General features: G+C 31.6%; 3 protein-coding genes across 3 annotated transcripts; 2 read left to right on the forward strand and 1 right to left on the reverse strand.

The window, feature by feature from the left end:
- The first annotated feature begins 581 nt into the window (after window positions 1–581).
- LOC109795221 (isoprene synthase, chloroplastic) lies at window positions 582–3,146 on the forward strand. Its single transcript, XM_020354660.3, has 7 exons — window positions 582–881; window positions 1,045–1,312; window positions 1,394–1,769; window positions 1,853–2,071; window positions 2,163–2,301; window positions 2,398–2,655; window positions 2,743–3,146. The coding sequence occupies exons 1-7, from the start codon at window positions 636–638 to the stop codon at window positions 3,037–3,039; spliced, it is 1,803 nt and encodes a 600-aa protein (XP_020210249.1). The 5' UTR covers window positions 582–635; the 3' UTR covers window positions 3,040–3,146.
- Window positions 3,147–3,859: 713 nt separating this feature from the next.
- Window positions 3,860–5,682, forward strand: LOC109792306 (U3 containing 90S pre-ribosomal complex subunit). Its single transcript, XM_020351705.3, has 6 exons — window positions 3,860–4,184; window positions 4,258–4,432; window positions 4,503–4,575; window positions 4,962–5,011; window positions 5,105–5,218; window positions 5,321–5,682. Exons 1-6 carry the CDS (start codon window positions 3,962–3,964, stop codon window positions 5,460–5,462), a joined length of 777 nt encoding a protein of 258 aa, XP_020207294.1. The 5' UTR covers window positions 3,860–3,961; the 3' UTR covers window positions 5,463–5,682.
- Window positions 5,683–6,635: 953 nt separating this feature from the next.
- Window positions 6,636–16,387, reverse strand: LOC109792983 (prolyl 4-hydroxylase 1). The gene is made up of 12 exons (XM_020352443.3): window positions 16,152–16,387; window positions 15,869–15,916; window positions 14,284–14,352; window positions 13,887–13,939; window positions 13,332–13,397; window positions 11,456–11,530; window positions 9,830–9,904; window positions 9,238–9,308; window positions 9,097–9,148; window positions 8,886–8,975; window positions 7,916–8,008; window positions 6,636–6,909 (listed from the first exon to the last, which is right to left on the reverse strand). Exons 1-12 carry the CDS (start codon window positions 16,213–16,215, stop codon window positions 6,802–6,804), a joined length of 864 nt encoding a protein of 287 aa, XP_020208032.1. The 5' UTR covers window positions 16,216–16,387; the 3' UTR covers window positions 6,636–6,801.
- Window positions 16,388–19,946: the final 3,559 nt, after the last annotated feature.

The raw sequence follows: 19,946 nt of genomic DNA on the forward strand, positions 1-19,946 counted from the left end.
AAATATAAAAACAAAAATTTAAAAATAAAACGTGATTATTTGCAAAAAAAAATTATACAAAATGCTTGGCGCTATGGCCCATAGCGGCACCAAGTCATTATGGCCTATAGCGCCTCTTTAAAAAAATTCATATAATTTAATTTAAAATTACATTTTTAAAAAACTTAATTTTATTTTTATAAATATATAATAAATAACTCAGTTTATTATTTTTATTTTACATTTCTATTATTTTCGTTTTTATTTTTATTTTTTTCTTACGGAGTGTCGTTATGGGCTACATTATTTTTTTTAGTTCATCAAGTATGTTGCCTTAGCCTATAGCGACATTGATGTGGCTCATATTTCAGCCCAATCTAAACAAAAAAAAATATCACGTGTCATGAGTGTCGTTATGGGTCATAACAACACTGTTGTAGCCCCAAAGATGTAATTAGTTATAAAACAACACCATTTGCATAAAATATTTTTAAAACAGCCCCACAATGGTCAAAAAGCCTGAACCTAGACTTATATAAGGTGATTTACTGCCCCCACCTCTACAATTTTCCAGTGCTTTCTTTTACTATATTCCTTCTTCCTTAAGTATAAAAGCAGCACATGGAATCGCAATTTTAGAAGCTTAAGTTAAGGTCATGGCAACCCATCACCTTTTATGTTTGTCTAATCCTTTCTCTTCCCCCTCACCAACTCTAAGTACTGCTACTAGATCATTTCCCCTCACTAACAACTTCAACCACAAAACATCTCTTGCCAATTCCAAACCATGCCCATTTATTTGCTCTCAAATAACACATCATCATCATACTCGACGTTCAGCTAATTACCAACCAAACCTTTGGAATTTTGAATTTCTGCAGTCTCTGCAAAATCACCATCAGGTGTTTACCATGTTTAGTTAGTTTGCATGATTTTTTTTGTCGCTTATTATGTTTAAAACTGGTGAGACTAAGCGATGTAAATAATATGATAAGGGAAAAAAAGATAAAACAATAATATGCATGTTAGATGTTAAAGTATCCAATATATATATATTGTACGTAGGTGGAAAAATTGGAAGAGAGAGGAAGAAAGCTGGAGAAGGAAGTGCGATGCATGATGAACAAAGCAGATGCTGAAGCGCTAAGCTTACTAGAATTGATCGATGATGTTCAGCGCCTCGGATTGACCTATAGGTTTGAGAAAGACATAATCAAAGTCCTTGAGAAGATTGTTTCGTTGGATGAGATTGAGAAACACCAAAGTGGCCTTCATGCTACTGCTCTCACCTTCCGTTTACTTCGACAACATGGCTTTCATCAGGTCTCCCAAGGTATCTATATCTATATGTTACGCTTATTACCACCACATTAATTAAACATGTTGACTAAGTTAATTAACATGCATGGAGCAGATATGTTTAAGAGGTTCAAGGACAAGGAGGGAGGATTCAATGATGAACTTAAAGGTGATGTGCAAGGTTTGTTGAGTCTATATGAAGCATCCTATCTTGGCTTTGAGGGAGAATATCTCTTGGATGAGGCTAGGGCATTTTCAATAACACATCTCAATAACAGCCTAAAACAAGGAATAAACACCAAATTGGCAGAACAAGTTAGCCATGCACTCCAACTTCCCCATCACCGAAGACTGCATAGACTGGAGGCACGATGGCAGCTTGACAAATATGAACCAAAGGAACCCCACCATCACTTACTACTCCACCTTGCAAAACTGGATTTCAATATACTGCAATCCTTGTACCAGAACGAGCTGCGAGAACTGTCAAGGTTAATTAATTAATTAATTACCCGATAAGAAATTAAATAACAAGTAGGAATTGTTAATTAAGGTACGAGTTATGTTACGTTAGGTGGTGGAGGGAGATGGGGTTGACAAGCAAGTTGGAGTTTGTCCGAGACAGATTAATGGAGGTGTATTTTTGGGCATTAGGAATGGCACCTCATCCTGAATTCAGTGAATGTCGTAAAGCTATCACTAAAATGTTTGGACTAGTCACCATTATCGATGATGTTTATGATGTGTATGGTACTTTGGATGAGCTACAACTCTTCACCGATGCTGTTGAGAGGTTCGTGTCTTATCATATCAACTTGAATTAATTGGCTTATAAATTAATTATGTATATGTGTATGTAATTAAATTAAATTGGACGCTTGCAGATGGGATGTGAATGTCGTAAATACACTTCCATACTACATGAAGTTGTGTTATTTAGCTCTCTATAACACCGTCAATGAAACGAGTTATAGCATCCTTAAAGAAAATGGACATAACAGCCTTTCCTATTTGGCCAAATCTGTGCGTGCTAGCTTATCTCTTTCATTAGTTAATTTAATTAATTAATTGGTAATTTTATTTATATATATTATATGTGGATGGTGATGATATATATAGTGGTGTGAACTGTGCAAAGCATTCCTGGAAGAAGCAAAATGGTCAAAGAAGAAAGTGATTCCGGCATTGAATAGGTACTTAGAAAATGCATGGGTGTCCTCCTCAGGCGTGGCTTTGCTTGCTCCTTGCTATTTCTCAGTGTGCAAAGAAGAAGACAAGATCTCAGACGAAGCTCTTCATTCTTTAACTAATTTCCATGGCCTTGTGCGTTCCTCGTGCGCCATCTTCAGGCTCTACAATGATCTGGCTACCTCTGCGGTATGGAAGATGGATAAAAAGAGAAATAAAGAAATAAAAATGGATATATATAGTACTAGTTGATGATGCATGTGTTTGTTGGTGTAGGCTGAGCTAGAAAGGGATGAAACAACAAATTCAATGACGTGCTACATGCATGAGAATGGTAGTTGTGAGGAGCAAGCACGTGAGGAATTGAGAAAAATGATCGAGGTGGAGTGGAAAAAGATGAACCAAGAAGGAGTCTTGGATTGTACACTCCCAACAGCTTTTAAGGAAATAGCTATGAACATGGCTCGAGTTTCCCATTGCACCTATCAACATGGAGATGGACTTGGAAGACCCGACTACACCACACAAAACAGAATCAAGTTGCTACTTATAGACCCTCTTCCAATCAATTAACTATTGCATTTCTTTCCTTTTCAACATCAGGTTGGGTTCTATAAATATATATAAATAAGTTGGATTGTATAAATTTATATAAATAAACAACTTGTGTTGCCTATCCATTTCATAGAGTTGGATTCTATAAATTTAAACAAGTTGGGCCAAGTATGTGTTTGATACAACACAATCGTCATATTACTTGATTTAACTTGCTAATTTTTTGTAATTACTTTTTTATTTCATTTTTTTTTTATATTTTAACAATTTTTTATTTGTTTCAATTTAGTTGTTGTTTTATAGTATTAATGTAATATTAAATATGGTTTTTTATTATACTCTTAACTATTATTAATGCACTTTTTAATTATTAAAAAGTTTCGTAATTTATTTTATAAAATTAAATATATTAATTATATTTTTGTAAGTCTCGTGTGAAAATCTTTAACCGTCAAATAAAATAGAATGGCAGAATATTTGACTTAACTCCTTGATTCTCTTAATAGATGTGAATTTTAGTTTCAGTGAGATCTATGAACTCATATCCAGAGGTGTTCACATACCGAATTGGATTGATTTTGTTGATTCAATCAGTTGGGACAAGTGAAAATTCATGTCAAACCAAAATGTCTCTGGACATAAGTTTTCATAACCCAACTTGTTGAGTCATAATTGGAACTCATTTTATAAATAAAAGCATAAAATAATAATAAATATAATCAAATATATTGTCATAAAAATAATGATAAATAAAACTGTTTATAATATTATTCAAGTAGCCAATAAAATTATTTTTAATCAAACATATTTTTCATATATATTTATATGAAAGTAGCAGTATGTAATAATAGATTTATTTGTGAAAAAGAGAATACAAAAAGTATGGGCCAGGATTGAAGGAGTTGAAATAAAATGGCCCATAAAAATTAGGGTTAGATGAATGAAATTGGGGAGAAGAGGGAGTGAAGAAGGAATGGCGATTGAGAAGGCAAAACGAAAATCAAATAGTAACAGTGAGGGCGTGAGAAGAGAGAAGAAGAAGAAGAAGACGAAGAAGCACGAGGAAGAGGAGGCAATTGATGCATCGGAATCAGCGCAGTTGAATTTCTTGCAGTCGGCGATGGGTATTCAGCTTTCTTCGCTCGAGTTGGAATCCCTCAAAGGTCACTTTACTATTCTATGCTATGTTATGATGTGCCATGTTGTGCCAAAACATAAACTTTTTCAGCATTGCAGATAGGTGCATCCTGGAGGCTGATTCAGACGTTGAAATGTTGGGGAAAAACATTAAGGCAGCGTTTGGCGCCTCATGGAAAGAGGTCTTGTGCGAAGGGCAGGGCAAAGTTGATGCCGGAAGCCCCGCGGTTCTGATTCTAACTTCCTCTGCCCTCAGATGCATTCATCTTTTAAGGTATTTCACGCACTCATATTCCCAAACAATGCTTTTTTTCTTTAACCCTAACCCTAATTTTCTCTTCCAGGGGCTTTCGCTCTATGACTAAACAATGCCATGCTGCAAAGCTATTCTCAAAGCATATGAAGCTTCAGGAACAGGTACTCTCTCTCCCCAACACTCAATTCAATAATGCATTCTCATTTCGTTGTAAATTCTTCTTATGCACTTCCTCGGCAATTCCTAGTAGTTTTGTATGTTCAGATTAACGATTTCAAGATATTGTCCAACAAAGTAAGTTTAATTTCCAAAAATTTAACCCTATGTATAATGTATATCGGAGCTGTGATTTTAAATTTATACCTATAATGTTTCAATCCTCTTTTCCCTTGGACCCTAGGATTTTAGTTTTGATATTTAAATAACTGTTGTTCTTCAGTGGTGCATTGTTTCTTTTTCATTTAACTTGCTGGTTTTTCCTTCATGTGCATGATGTACAAATTTTGTGGTCCTTCATCCCATTGATTTTGCTTCATGATCAATGCAGATTGCTTTGTTAAAAAACCGTGTTAATATTGCTAGCGGCACACCAAGCAGGTTGGTCATCCCAAATACTTTGGTTAGAGAAAATCTTGACATTGTTAAATTTGTAGTGATGTAATTATTGTCATATATGAATATCAAATTCAGGATAAAGAAGCTAATGGATGCTGAGGCATTAGGCCTGTCAAGGTTGCAAGTACTTGTACTTGATTTACATCCTGATGTGAAGGGTTATTCGTTGTTTACCCTTCCACAAGTCAGGTTTGCTCTTTGCTTCTACTTGTACCTAACCTATACATGTTCTGTTTTAAATTCTTCTAAAGTCAGCCTTATTAATATTACGAGTATATAACTGACTTGCAGAGATGAATTCTGGGAGCTGTTCAAGAATTACTTTTATCAACCGATGATCCAGGGTGATCTGCGTATTTGTCTCTATGGTTACCAGGAGGCTGCTCGTTTAAAGGGAAAACATAAAAAAGGAGATACAATACCTGATACGTAATATACGAAGTTAATCGTCCATGTTTTGATTTTGACTTGTTGTATTCTTAGAAGTTAATTATTTTATTACGCCTTCATTTTATCTACAAATGACATGTTTCTCATCAACGGAATGGCCTTGCCTTTGACGAAGAAAGGGTGACATTATACGTGGTGGAAAAATACATTAAAAAAAAAAACACTTTTTTATGATAAATTACTAATCCCGTTTTGTTTTGGTAGATTTTTATTATTAACGGAATGGCGTTACCTCAACAGAGAGGGTGGACGACATTATTGTTTTACGTGGTGGAAATGTAACAAGAAGATAGACATCACTTTTATTTTTTCTGTATATTGTTATTGCAACTTCATTTTTCATTTTTCAAACTCAAACTCAGACCGAATACAAAACAGCAATGATATGGACGTGACGTGAGTAAGAAAATGTCTACACATTTTGCCATCTTGAAATTTGTGTCCTTATAAGAATAGGAGAAGAAAAAAGGGCAAAAGAAAATGTCATTTTGGGATTTTTCACAATTGTGTTGATAGAGATCCAGTATTTTTTAATCTTTATGAGAGACTTACAGGGGGGAAAATCGACTTAGGGAGAATTGGACTGCAAAATATGAACCAAAAAGTTAATCATGATATACCTCATAACAGTACATCAATTGATTGGAACAAAAGTTGAAATTAACATACCTGACAATCTTCATTAATGAAATTTTTATTATATAAGAATAAATTTAAAATATACAGTAAAGTATTTGAATGAAGACTTACCAGTACCATCTCTATATTAATTTGGGATTGATTAAATTTGAACAATAATACTTCCGGTCTTTTTTTATTAAAAAAGAATAAAGAACGCTTGTTTATAGTAAAAAGAGACCTGAAATAGTAACATTTAAGAATAAAATAATTGAGGTATTTGATAAAAATAAAAGTCATATGATACACTTGGATAGTTATATCCTAAAAATTCCTTTCATTCAAGAATGAGAGTTATAATATAAATAAAGGTGGATTAAAAAAAAGAACATACCAGTGGTATATAATAGTGGGATAAAGCTCTGTTGCGCAAAATACAAATATTTCAACTAAATTAAAATATGGGTTGAAATCTTAACCGCAGTTTATTCGAATTGACATTCTAGATATTTAACAGGAACTCGAATAAAACCATAGCTGGGCATCTAATAATGTCAGATTATGGTGTAGTTTATTGATCAATAAAGCTTAACACTATCAAATAATTATATTAATCACTAATTTTTTATAAGGACAAATATAATTGGGGAAATCCCTTTAGTTATTTTGTTTTTTTTTTCTAGAGTGACACTGCAGCCAAAAAATCAAGAGTGAGCCGTCTGCCTCATCCACTTGGTAGCTGACCACTTCTCTCCAGAGATTACCTCACATCCTCCATGCACACTATTCGGATCTGACTGTCCATCCAACCCCTGACAAGATCAAGCACACACCGTAAGGGTTTCGTTTCAAAAATGTATAGGACAAAAAATTAAACTCTATGATTCAATACTGTTAGCATTGACATTTTCTATCACAAGAATAGTAGGGATGATTAAAAGTTATTTAAGCCTTATTTTGTCTTTGTCCTTTTAATCTTTAGGTTTCCAAGAATTTAGGCCCATTTTTATCTAAAACACTTTTGTCCTTGATGTTCACTGATATCTTTGCTGGTAATTTGTTGGCTAATCTTTTAAGATTTTTGAATCCCTAGTGATATCATTCAATCTATATTTTGAATTTGCAAGATTGGACCTTAAGGAAGCAAAGAGACTTCGAGAAGGAAAAAAATGAAATCACACGAAGACGGTGAAAAGAATTCATAATGAATACAGCGTGCCAGGCTTTGCAAGACACAGAGGAACGAACCTAAGGCTTAGCCAGACAGCAAACCTTGTTTTAATATTTATTTCTAATTTAAAGGTTCATTTTTGGATCTTTTTTTTTTTTTAGGACTTTTAGAGAGATAAAGTGAGTTTGGGAGAGGAAATTCTAGAGACAAGCCTCAAGAACCTAAAGATCAAGACTTTTACAGATCCAGATTGAAGACTCTCTACCACTCTAAATCCTTTTTCTCTTGTATTTGATTAATGATGTATCATGATCAAGGGTTTTTGTATTTGATCTTTATGGATTTCTAAACTCTTAAGTAGAGGGGATGCTGCTTTGGATACCATCACGTAGCTTGACGATCTTGCAAACCCTTTTTCTTGATGAATTTTAATTTGTCTGTTCATATCTATTCTTAATGCTCTTAATTACAGTACTCAAGTCATCATTCTATGACTTGTATGACCCATGCACTTGTGGTAAAAGCTCAAAGATACATATTCTATCCCTAGGGATTAGGGGTACAATCTTGAAAACATTGAAAAAGAATGCTCCTATTTCATAATTCATATGGATAATGTCCATAATAAACAAATTAATTACACTAACCATACTCCAAAAAAGCACTGCATTTCCTTTAGTTGGTTTCACAGATAGCCCTTTGACAAGTTTCCCACCACAGTTACATTCACCTGAACCAGCCTGCATCATATTGCATATTATTAACAGCAGCTTCAAAACAGTCAAAATGTCCAACTAGAATGCCACATAAAACGGCCTAGCACATACCACAGTACTGATAGCTAATACTAGCATGTTAAAAACTGAGCACAATTCTCATGGTAAAGGTAAAATCCAAATAGAATCAATTTATACCTTGAATCAGGAATACAGACCATCAGTCTTACACTTACTAGGTGCTTTAATGCTTTATTCAGTTGGACATTTCATTCCTATCGAGTGTTTCTTTTCTTTTCTTTTTTTCGTGCAATATTTATGTCTTCATTTTTTAATGTATCATAATAATTATTATTATTTACATTTTACACTTTTGCTTTTAAAATAAATTGTCTCCACATACTCAAGGTCCTATGTGCGCCACTGTAGTCCATAAGGCATAATATTGACATACCTAGTTTAAGCAGTAAGCATAATCATGTATTCATAATCATTTGGCATTTCATAAAAAAACATGTATAAATCAATATCTAACTGATTATCAATGAGAAAGAGGAATGATGAATAACATTTGGAACAAAGCCGGGGGACATAATATTTTGAAAGTTCTAGGAAATGCACAATATTTTGATAATTCTAGGGACTAACCAGAGGAATGCACAATATTTTGATAGTTATACGAACAAAACAGAGGAAGATAAAAACAAAAGACCAATGTGTTTTGTCAGTCAACAAGATAAAACACATTTTCTTCTCAGTTGGAACCTAAACTTTCGGTCCAAGACAAATCCAGCTTCAGCCTGCCACCTAATAGAGTCAGGCTATTTATATGCTGCATCATATCTATGCAACAACTACCAAAATAAGTTAAATGACAAATTTCAGAAAACAAGAAGCTTACCAATGGGAAATATGTTTCTCCCCCTTCAATATTGTCACTCAAGTACATAAGCATTGTAGCTATTCGCTGCCCACCACGCTTCAAGTTGAACTGTCTCAAAACAGAAAGGCACAAATGGTTGCATATGGGGTTTCATTGAAGCCACTTCAATCAAGGCAATTCTTATGTTGGCTATAATTTGAAAATTAACAAAGAGAAAAATACAACTTACAGTGTCAGAAAAATAGTCATGATGAGGTTTGTAATATTGATTCTTCTCATACCTGTGCTGCTGCAGATGTTAGCCTTGATACTAGCAAAATCCATCATGTATTGTTCAGATATAGTGTAAAAGAATATGTCATATTCTCACCTCAGGACTTGCATAAGCTCTCCATTTTCAATTGGTATTTGAGAATACACCGAAATTCTTTTTTCAATTGCCTAGTAGAGCAAGGTGAACATATTTTATCATATTGTACAATTAATGCTATTCAATAAAATATTGTTTTGTATTAAAAAAAAAAACTGGGTAAAAACATTAAATATAAGGTTTTCAAGCAATCTAAAAGTTTTATATAATGATGATGAAAAACAGAAATAATATTGTACATATACAGAGATTAAATTTATTATGATTAACTGGTGCAGGTTCATGCTTAACACTTAAAGGTTCTTTCTCAAGGACTACATTAAATACTAAACTGGTTCATATGTTTAAAACTAAATCTAAACCGGATCCCTGAAATCCAATCCAGTTCAATTATGAAAACCAAACGGGTCACTAATGACTTCCCAGACAAGGATTCTTAGCGAACCAGCTAGTTCCACGCAAAAAGTGTGTATCAGACCAAAAAAACTGTTCCAATAATATGGTCACATCAGATGGTGCAGTCCATGTTTTTACACTGATTTATTGACTTAAAAGTAAAAGATTTGAGGGGAAGGTAAAATTTTTAACTTACTTGTATCATGGGATATTTTCTCTCTTGAGGATTCAAAAACATACCAGAGCTGGTCCTGACATCACTCTTGATTCCCTGTAGAAGATAGAAATATCATGTTTCATGAAGAAATACATGTTCATATATGCAAATTAACCCCATATCCTACTGCATTAGATGTCCAGATTTGTTATGATATGGATTTCCTTTCCTTCTTAATCGGATTTTGTAGTGGTAGAAGCATCTGAAAGTTAGTTGTTTGGCCATGTTGGAAGGAGCAAAAGCAATTCTTAGTATTTGTTTGTGGTTAGCTCACTAGTAGAACTGTGATATAGCAGAAACACGAATTTGCCACTTTTCCCAACAATAGAAGTACTTGTAATTGTTAAAGAATTTTTTTAAGATTGATGTTCGATTAATAACTTTAGTTGTTGACAAGTTCAACTCCTCATCCAAACTTTCCCCTTTCATAGTTCTGATAGTAAATAGCACTTATGCCTAACAATGGTCATATATATATATACACACACACACATACAATATCAAATTGTACTCTGAGGAGGATATAGTGATCTATGAGCCTATTTGACCATTACGTGAAATCAACAAAAACTTCTTTTGATCTTAAAGAAATGCATTTCTTTGAACTCTTTAAGGAGTTTTGCCAAATCCCTTTAAGTGTTTTTTTATGACAGCAGATGCACAAAATTGCTGCAAGAGTGTAGTGTACTGTAAATATTTCCCAGTAAGGCCAAATAGACACATTTTATGTGATAGCAAATGCACAAATGTTGAAGAGAAAAGGAATTTTGGTACAATTAGGAAGCAACTCAGAGCAATAAAAAAAAATCAATTTCTAAAAAGGGCCAAAATTTCACAGCAAGGCTAAAATGACATTGATATGAGGAGTGCACATTACAATTGTACTATACTCATATATTGTACACGTCCCTCTTGGGTAGTATAATAAGACTTCAGGTGCTACCCGCATCCAATCAGAGTAACTGGGTTTTCTCTCTAGATCTTTGTCTCTTTGGGTTCTACAAGCTTCATAATCTCCAATTGAAATGTATTTTGCTGGAGAGAAACAAAGAACTTGCCTAATAGAGGGATAGTTGTGTACTCCATAGAGGAGACCAAGCAATAATTTCTAAGTAACTCTTAAAATGGATTCAGTTCTTACATTGATTGAAGAACGGAATTCTTCTTGTTAAGTTTGAAAACTTCTCATTCATCTTTTTCCTTGTCTTAGGTTAGGTATTTTCTGTGAGAAGGGTTTTCCACCCATCAAATTAAGCCATTGAGTAGCTTACAAAAATATAATCTATTCATAAAAGAGAAGAAAAAAATAAATAAAAACCAGAATCATAAAGTGAATTGGCTAGTTAGTTGCATTCAGAGTGGCAACAATATAAAAGGTTCAATTGTAACAAAACAGTGAGCTGCTGTGCATATACACTTTGCCTTCCTAAAAGGCATTCAGTATATCATGTCAAATTCATACATACTAAGGAGTTCCCATGGTGAATCTGACTATACTTCACTTGAACAAAATGAAACTTAAACTTGATCTCATCACCTAGCATGTATTGATGATTATCATCAATCAAAGTGAAATTTCAATGGAAAATAAAACTGTCAATGTACCTTTCCAGTTTTTGTATCCACCACAGTTGAAATTTGCAGGCGCGGGAGAGCTACAGCCCGGAGATAATCACATTCCTGTTAAGATAAAATAATTGTATTCAGCAGATGATTTTTTTAAAAAAAATACTGTTAATTACCTAGGTGTAGCATTTGATTATTGATCCACTTTCATTGGATAGGAAGATCTTATATGTTGCTAACAAGTAACAAGCATATCACACTTTACAGCAGACAGCCTAGCACCACACATGGAAACTCCTTTTTTATTTATTTCCCACTCAGTAGGTGAGAGACTAATCTAGTAATCTCCCAAAGCATGATCAAGCACTAAAGCATAAAACCCTCCCAATAGTGTTTCTTCATGCACACAAATCTTGGAATCAAACCCAAGACAACATGCTTAAGGGATTTGACCTTCTACTCAGACCAACACATATTGGTACCTCACAGGAAACTTCTGCCTTCAAATAATAGTTAGAAATTTTAATTGACTCTTCAATCCTCACTGATGAAGCACCATAATAAATCCACTAAATTGTTTTTTGCGAAGAGAAATTTAAGAATATGCAATTAAGTGAAAAAGGTCCAAGATGACAACAGTGGATGCTCAATAGGATCTTTTTTAAAAGCTGAACACTAGTACCAGTAATTTATATGACCTTATATAAATGTTAAGAGCCAACAATAGGATAGAATAGAAAAGTATGAAATTCTGATGAAGGATAATTGCCCTTTATGTTCTATTAAGGAAAACTAGTATAAAACAGTAATGAAATCCAGATGTGCTCCTTACAAAGTTGACGAAAGTGACAACATAACTGCAGAAAACCTGAAAAGGAAAAGGTCCCTTTTTTTTTCCAAGGAAGAACTTTCTTCCATCTGCCCAGCCTATATTCCCCTAACAATTCTCTCCGGTCTCCATACCCTCTCTTGACCACCACCTCCTTGCTATATAGAATTGTTTCCATCTACCTCTTCACTTATCAATTGCCACCAGTTCTTTCTGTTGTGCCCACATTTAACTGCTTCCTCTCCCTCCAATTCCCATCCTATCCTTACCACTCCTTTATTTGTTAGCTCCTAACTGCGGGCCCAGCAAGCCTAACAACGGGTTACCCATCAATATATATATATATATATATATATATATATATATATATATAGAGAGAGAGAGAGAGAGAGAGCGAGAGAGAGAGAGAGAGAGAGGTTCCAAACATGCTGCTTCTAGTTTCCCCATAAATAACAGCATAGAATGTAATGACAAATTGACAATTGCAGAAGGATGTTACTATTGGATTTATGTAAATTGTAATTTAGGGATTCTGGGTTTAAAGAGTGAATGTTTCCCTTGTTTTCTTGTTACTGACAAACATTCCTGGCTAAATACCAGCCAACAATACAATCATAAAACTAGTAGGAAATTAAGAACGATTATGTGCTGCAGAGACAACATTGCCGATTTTATTTTCATAATTTCATCCAGAAGCCATCTAATATTATGTTATGTTCAATAGGTTGCCTTCAGTCCCCACATCTGAAATTTTAATAAGATAACTCATGAATCGTGATTCTCATACAAAATTCCGAATGCCCCAAGAAACCTTTTTTTTTTCTTTATCATGCATAACTAGAATTAGAAATAAATAACAGCACATCTGTGAAGCATCATGCAGCAAGTTATACAACCAATTTTAGGGGATAAAGAATATAATACTTTTCCTTGCAGCATCATGCATATATGTGGTACAAAAAAACATAAACTTGAGCTAAAAATAAAACTACTAGAAAGAGGGAATGAGTACTTGAGTCCATAATGTTGAACCTATATAAATAAAAGAGCTTAATGAAAAATCAGCATTTAGAAGGAAGAGTATACCTCCATGCTCAGGAAGTTATTAAGTAAAATAATTCGCGGAGACCAGCTAAGCACTTCAGGTTTGACCTACAATTGAGGATCAGACAATAACAATAATCAAAATTTAAACATGCAAATCAATTCTTTTCTCCTAAAAATGAGAATAGCAAACAATTTTTCATTGAAAAAAGAAAATAAACTAGTTAAAAGTTCAGACAAAGATTACATTAATGAGTTCAAAGCAAGCTGGAATACACAGAAAGACATCAAGGCCTTAAACCTCAAATAATAAGACAGAAATCATGCATCATAACGGAGCTATTGGTCACTCAGGGTGCAGTCAACAGTCAAGTATTCTTAAATCATGCATTTAATTAAACGGATGGGAGAACTTTAATCTGGCTTATTTCTTTCTGATGAGGCATTCATATTTTATACTTTTACACCAAATATATAAGCAATAGTATTTTATTAATTTTATTTACCTGGAGGTCTGTGATTCTATCAATGAGGGTGAGACTGAGAAAACATGTACATAAAAAAGTTTTGCAGAAAAAAGGGAGACAACAGACATACATATCCAAGGCGTAAGACTTCTGCTTCCTTGTCGTTATTCCAATAAGGAATACCTGAAAATCAGAAGAAACAGTTAAAAAAGAAGTTCCAATCACAAAAGTTGCATGTTATTAACAAATTTAAAAATCAGTTTAAAAAACACACTGATGGAATTACTAATAACAAAGATAATTTTGTTTCACAAAAAATTAAAAATAAATAAATACAATACCTAGAAGACACAACAATGAAAAGTTTGAAATTCAGTCAGGATAAGAAAAAATATATAAATAATATTACCACTTTAAGATATAAAGTGCTAATATTAGGCACAAAATGAGATGAAAGAAATACACTTTAAGAAATTTAACAAAAAGCAATAACTTTTATACTGTAAAAAAACAAAAATAACACTGACCTCTTGCCAACTGAAGGTAACCATCGCTGTCAAGTCCACGCAATCTTCTAAATGGCAGAGAATCAGAGCCTAAATAGACCAGTTAGGCTAACAGCACGTAAGAATAATAATCAAACATATAAAAGTGTAGGTCACGTATCCCCCTATCATAAATTTCCCATTTGATTTCACCTTGTTAAAGAAGTAATACAGAAAATCATTTGTGTGCCTCCACCCAAAAGCCTATGCTTTTGAAGGAGTTGGTTCATGAAATGATATTAGGGCGTCGCTGACCAAGTGGTCTTGAGTTCAATCCTTACGTACCCGTTCTTCTAATAAAAGGTTAATTTTAGAATAAGGTAGGTTTGCTTGTGTAGTTTTTATAAGAACCTTGGGAGAACACACTACAAAAAGCTATTCGTTATAGTTGGACTTGGAGAACCCAAGACCTTGTAAACCCCACACTAGAATCCCATACTTCCAATGTGGGACTCAAGTCCCATACCTTGCAATGGGTCCTAACAAGTTTCTGTTTTAAGGGGGCGTTTAAGAAGTGAAAAAACAATTCATATGTCTTAACCTAAGTGGTTAAGCTTTTTTAGCATAGTTGGTTCCTATTGTCATTATCATTAACTATGAAACATCGACACTTTAATTTGCTTTACATATTCGTATATGATATTGATACTCTTACATACTCTTGGATACTTATGAAAATCCAATACAGCTATATGAGACATAGAAACATGTATAATATAGAAACATAGAAGCATTGTCTCTTGACAAAGCAAAAATGGAAATTGCCCCCTTTATGGATGATTAGAGAAATAAATGACTCGATAGTACTATTCCTATTTGTAAACAATAGAAAGTGATTTCTGATTACAATGATTTATATTCTTTTTGTTTTTAGTTATGTCCAAGAAGTATGTTCTTAATTTGAATTTGCAGATTGCAATTTATATTTGATGTTTTATGAACTTTTATTCATGTCTAAAGATGTAACCACACATGAGATTCTCACTTTATATGCCTCCTCGCTCTATTATTTTAGTCATTGAATCCATTACCAATTTTGGTTTCAGAATCCCCCCCCCCCCCTCCTCTTCTATTCCGTTACAAAAAATAACTAAAGACCAATTAAGTCATGTTTTCATGTTCCAATTGAACACTTTCCCCTTTTTATTATTCTCATAGAGGAAGATTTTTCTTTCTTTTACCAAACATGCATGGATCCAATTACAATTTTCTAATAAGAACAAAAATTCTTTCACAATCAATCCTTTTCTCCCCATTTCAGTAATCAGAACGATCTTTGGAATCGGGACTCTTTAGATTCATTTTTATTTTTTATTTTCTTCCATCATTCCTTAACTCCCTCAGGTATCGTAACTTATATAGTTTTAGAATAACTGTATTATATCATATTTGAAACATGTATCACATTTGTGATTCATAGGTCATTAAGTATTGAGACTGAAAACATTCTTCTAGACAAGTTTTATTTTTTCTGTTTCAAAAACAGACAACAGTTCTTGAATGTAAAAGGTAAACACCCTTGAAAATTATTAGTAACAATACTAAGAACAAGGCTACGATATTATACCATATGAATCTTCCAATTTTCGTATGATAGCCAATTGAGAGAGAGCACCTGTAATTCCAGAACAGTAGAATGAAAAGCTCCCTCAACAAAGAAGATGAGAGGAAAGTTGCGGAAAGAAAACTTAAGCAACAATGTGCAAGTACCGAGGCACGGTAAGGAATTGCAACACAATATGAATGCTTGTTTTGTTTTTTGAGATAATTATGAAATGTGAATCAGAATTAAGAGCATGTATGAGCTGTTTAAGTAAAACAAATCCAAAGGGCATAAGGAAATAGGATACCTATAATCATTCCGACGGTGACAAATGTAAGAAGAGCGAAAACGATCTTCATCGCGGGCGCCATGTAGATGAAGAAAATGTCAAATCTGAATCACAATCGTTCTCGTTCTTGTTCTCGTTCTCGCAGACCAAATACAAAATTAATCTCAAACCGCTCCTTAACGCCCATTGCTTTTTATGCTCGTCTTTCTTTCCTGTTGAAACTTCTCTTTTTCCCCCATTTTCCAATACCTACTTAAGTCCCAACTATTTTACCCGCTTACCATTTTTTTTTAGCTTTACTCGCACCCGTTAAAATGATTAATCCATTTAACTATATTATTATGACTACAAAGAAGTATTTCATGCTTGCATTGTATTAAAAAAAATTAAAAGAAAAGATGAGAAATTATTCATTAAAAAATCATTATTAAAAAATAAATAAAGGCATGTAAAAATAAAAATGAAAATTAAAAACAATTATTATAAAAATGATTTATTAATTTTAAATTCTTAAATTTGATTAAAAAATAATTTTTCTAATTTTTAAAAATAAAATAATATAATGGTCTAAAAAAAATTGAGACTAAGATAGTTATCAAAAAATAGTATCCCCTTTATATATAATATAGATTAGTATAAATTTTTAGTAATGATATTTGAATTACTTTATTTTTATTTTTTATTTTTTTAAATATAAAAATATTTTCTATAAACTCCTGATAACTTGATAATAATAATAATAATTCCTACATTCATATTTCTATAAATTAAAAAAGTAATAAAAAAATAGCGTCAAATAAATATTTAATCGGGGTAGTTAGCCCTCACTTAAAAAAAATAACCTGAATTGTTTTTTAAACACTGTTTAATTCAGTGATTTAAAACCCGGACCGAACCGGTCGGTCGGACTCAACCGGTCGGTCGGACCGGTTAGACCGGGAACCGGTGGTCCAGCCGGTTCGAATCTTAAGTTAGACCGGTTATGTAGTTGACCCGTTTTAAACCGGATTGAACCGATCAATTTTCCGGTTCAACCGGTGAACTGGTAGGTCAAATCGGTTCAACCACTTTTTTTTTCTTTTTTTTTTTAATTTTTTTAAGGGATTATAAACCACAAAAATAATAATGAAAATTGAATCTCTTAATAAAAAGTAAGGAGTCTTATTAAATATAACAATGACTACTTATTCTAATATATTTGTTTGCAATATATACAACTTAAATAACTTTTATAGTATATTATTAATTTTAAATTATATATTTAATAATATAATATCTATGTAAATATTACATATATTATTTTGTAATATTAATTGCAAGCATATTATATATGTACATATTATTTATATTTTTAATTTGTGTTAATATACCGTTTAACATGTAATTTTTTATGTATTTTTTTACAAAATAAAAATAAAAATAATTTTAAATAAGATAGAAAAATTAAAATTTAAAATAAGATATGAATTTATTAAAATTTATAAATATTAAATATATTTAATATGAATTTTTTAAGAAATGTATTGAATCGATTCATTAAAAAGAATCGATTCAATCGCAACTTCGAATATGGAATTCAAAGGTATCAAATAGGAAATGATACTCTGAATCATAGAACTATAATGAAATACACGATCAACCAACATTTATCAAATTTGAAAAAGAGTCAGAAGAAATGGTTCGATCCTCTTATTTGGATTTCTCGAACGGAGAGATCCATGAATCGGGATCCTAGTGCATATAGATACAAATGGTCCAATGGGAGCAATAATTTCCAGGAACATTTGGACTATTTCATTTCTGAGCAGAATAGCCGTTTTCAAGTAGTGTTTGATCGATTGCATATTAATCAATATTCGATTGATTGGTCCGAGGTTATCGACAAAAAAGATTTGTCTAAGTCACTTTTTTTCTTTTTGTCCAAGTTTCTTCTTTTTTTGTCTACTGGTTTAACCTTTGACCCACTGACTCAGTATCTTAACCGGTTCGATGACCAGTTCGATTTTTAAAACTATGATTTAACTAAGTGAACCTCAAACTCTAATCACTGAATGTGTAGACCTGTAAAAATATTGTGCGGACCTTTGGTTGATAAATTGAACAATGAAGGTGGATTTTTTTTTTTTTTTTTACAACAAATGAAGATGGATATTTAAATTTGTCATTAAATATAAAGGTAAAACTCTAGCATAAATTAACAAATGATATAAAAATATTTAAAAACTTACATTCTTTTTCCATTCCTCCAGTTTTTGTGTGAATAGACATGTTAAAGGAGTTTCTTAACAAAAACATGTTAATAAGTCAAAAACATTCATTTTAATCATTTTACAAGAATAATATGTTGAATTAATCTTCAAATTATAAATAACGGTCAATTAAATCTCTAAAATTTCAAAATATATTTTATTCCTCAAAAATATTAATATGTTAATTTAGTATGGTATATATGTAACTTTGAAATATTTGCTCATTTTATTAGTTTGCAACATAAAAAATAATGTATTATAACATGTTATTTTACAAAAATTTGTGGAAAGGATTTTTTTATATGTATAAATTAATAATAAAATTCAAACTTAAGATTTTGTATGTATTGCCCTAATTTTTCACTAACACCATATTTTAACTCTTATAGAGAAGATCTTAGAAAAAATGATGTATATAATATTAATGTGTGTTAATTTTTTTTTAAGGATATGAACAGGTATTCTTATTTATATTTGTTAGTGTGCAACCCAAAGTTATATGTTCATTTATTTTTTTTCTAAGTTAAATTATATTTGTAGTCTCTATTTATTTTTAAAATTTAATTTAGTTTTATATTTTAAATAATTTAATTTAGTCTTATAATTTAAAATCACTAAATTTTCCAAAGGTACCTTCAAGGGCAATACTTTCATCAACAACATCATCATCTTATGACTTTCAAATAATTTCAACTATAATTTATGATTTCAGGTAACAAACCACAATTTTAATTCAATAATTTTTAATCAATAACTCTCACTTCAAAATGTTCAAACATGAAAAGTAAAAAGGAAGAAGGAAAAGAACTAAAATTCTTCATATAACTCAATCTCATATTTCTAACTTCCAAGCTTTAAATATAATAATCTGTTATCGTTATTCAATTAAGAGAATAGTCTATAAAACTCCTAAAAAATTAAAAGAAAGCAAAGATTTTTTTTATTTTAGTATTTATTTATCTAGTCTCTCTCTAACTTTTTAAAATATATGGTCTTATGAGATTTATGTTTTAAAAAAACATTAAATATTATTTTCTAAATGTTGTCAACTTGATTTTAACTAAAATTATCTAAATAATAACTTAATTCTCAAAGATATCTCAACTTTAGAACTCTAAGATAATAATAACACAACAACAATTAAACAATATACAATTAAACAATAAAAGCTAAAAATCATAATGTTACAATTTTATTATTGATATCTCTTATATTTATATATATTCATATTTTATTATTTTTAAAAATGTATTTATATAGTTAAATTAAAATAATATAAGACATTTATAAATATATATTAATATGCACAAGTATTTATATTTGTTTTAATACATATCTATTAACATATATATATATATATATATATATATATATATATATATATATTTGCAAAGTTACCGTATAATAGATAAATTCCTTAATAATAATAATAATATAAAATAATATTGAATATGTGTGCATGGTAGACGGTATTTAGGTGGATTTAATATAATAAAATAATAAATAGGATTATGAATAAAAACAGTATATATTGAATGAAGGGTAAGGGTTGGATTAATGATCC

The sequence above is a fragment of the Cajanus cajan genome, chromosome 7 (assembly GCF_000230855.2).
Source record: "Cajanus cajan strain Asha chromosome 7, NIPB_CcT2T_4, whole genome shotgun sequence".
Taxonomy (NCBI): Eukaryota; Viridiplantae; Streptophyta; class Magnoliopsida; order Fabales; family Fabaceae; genus Cajanus; species Cajanus cajan.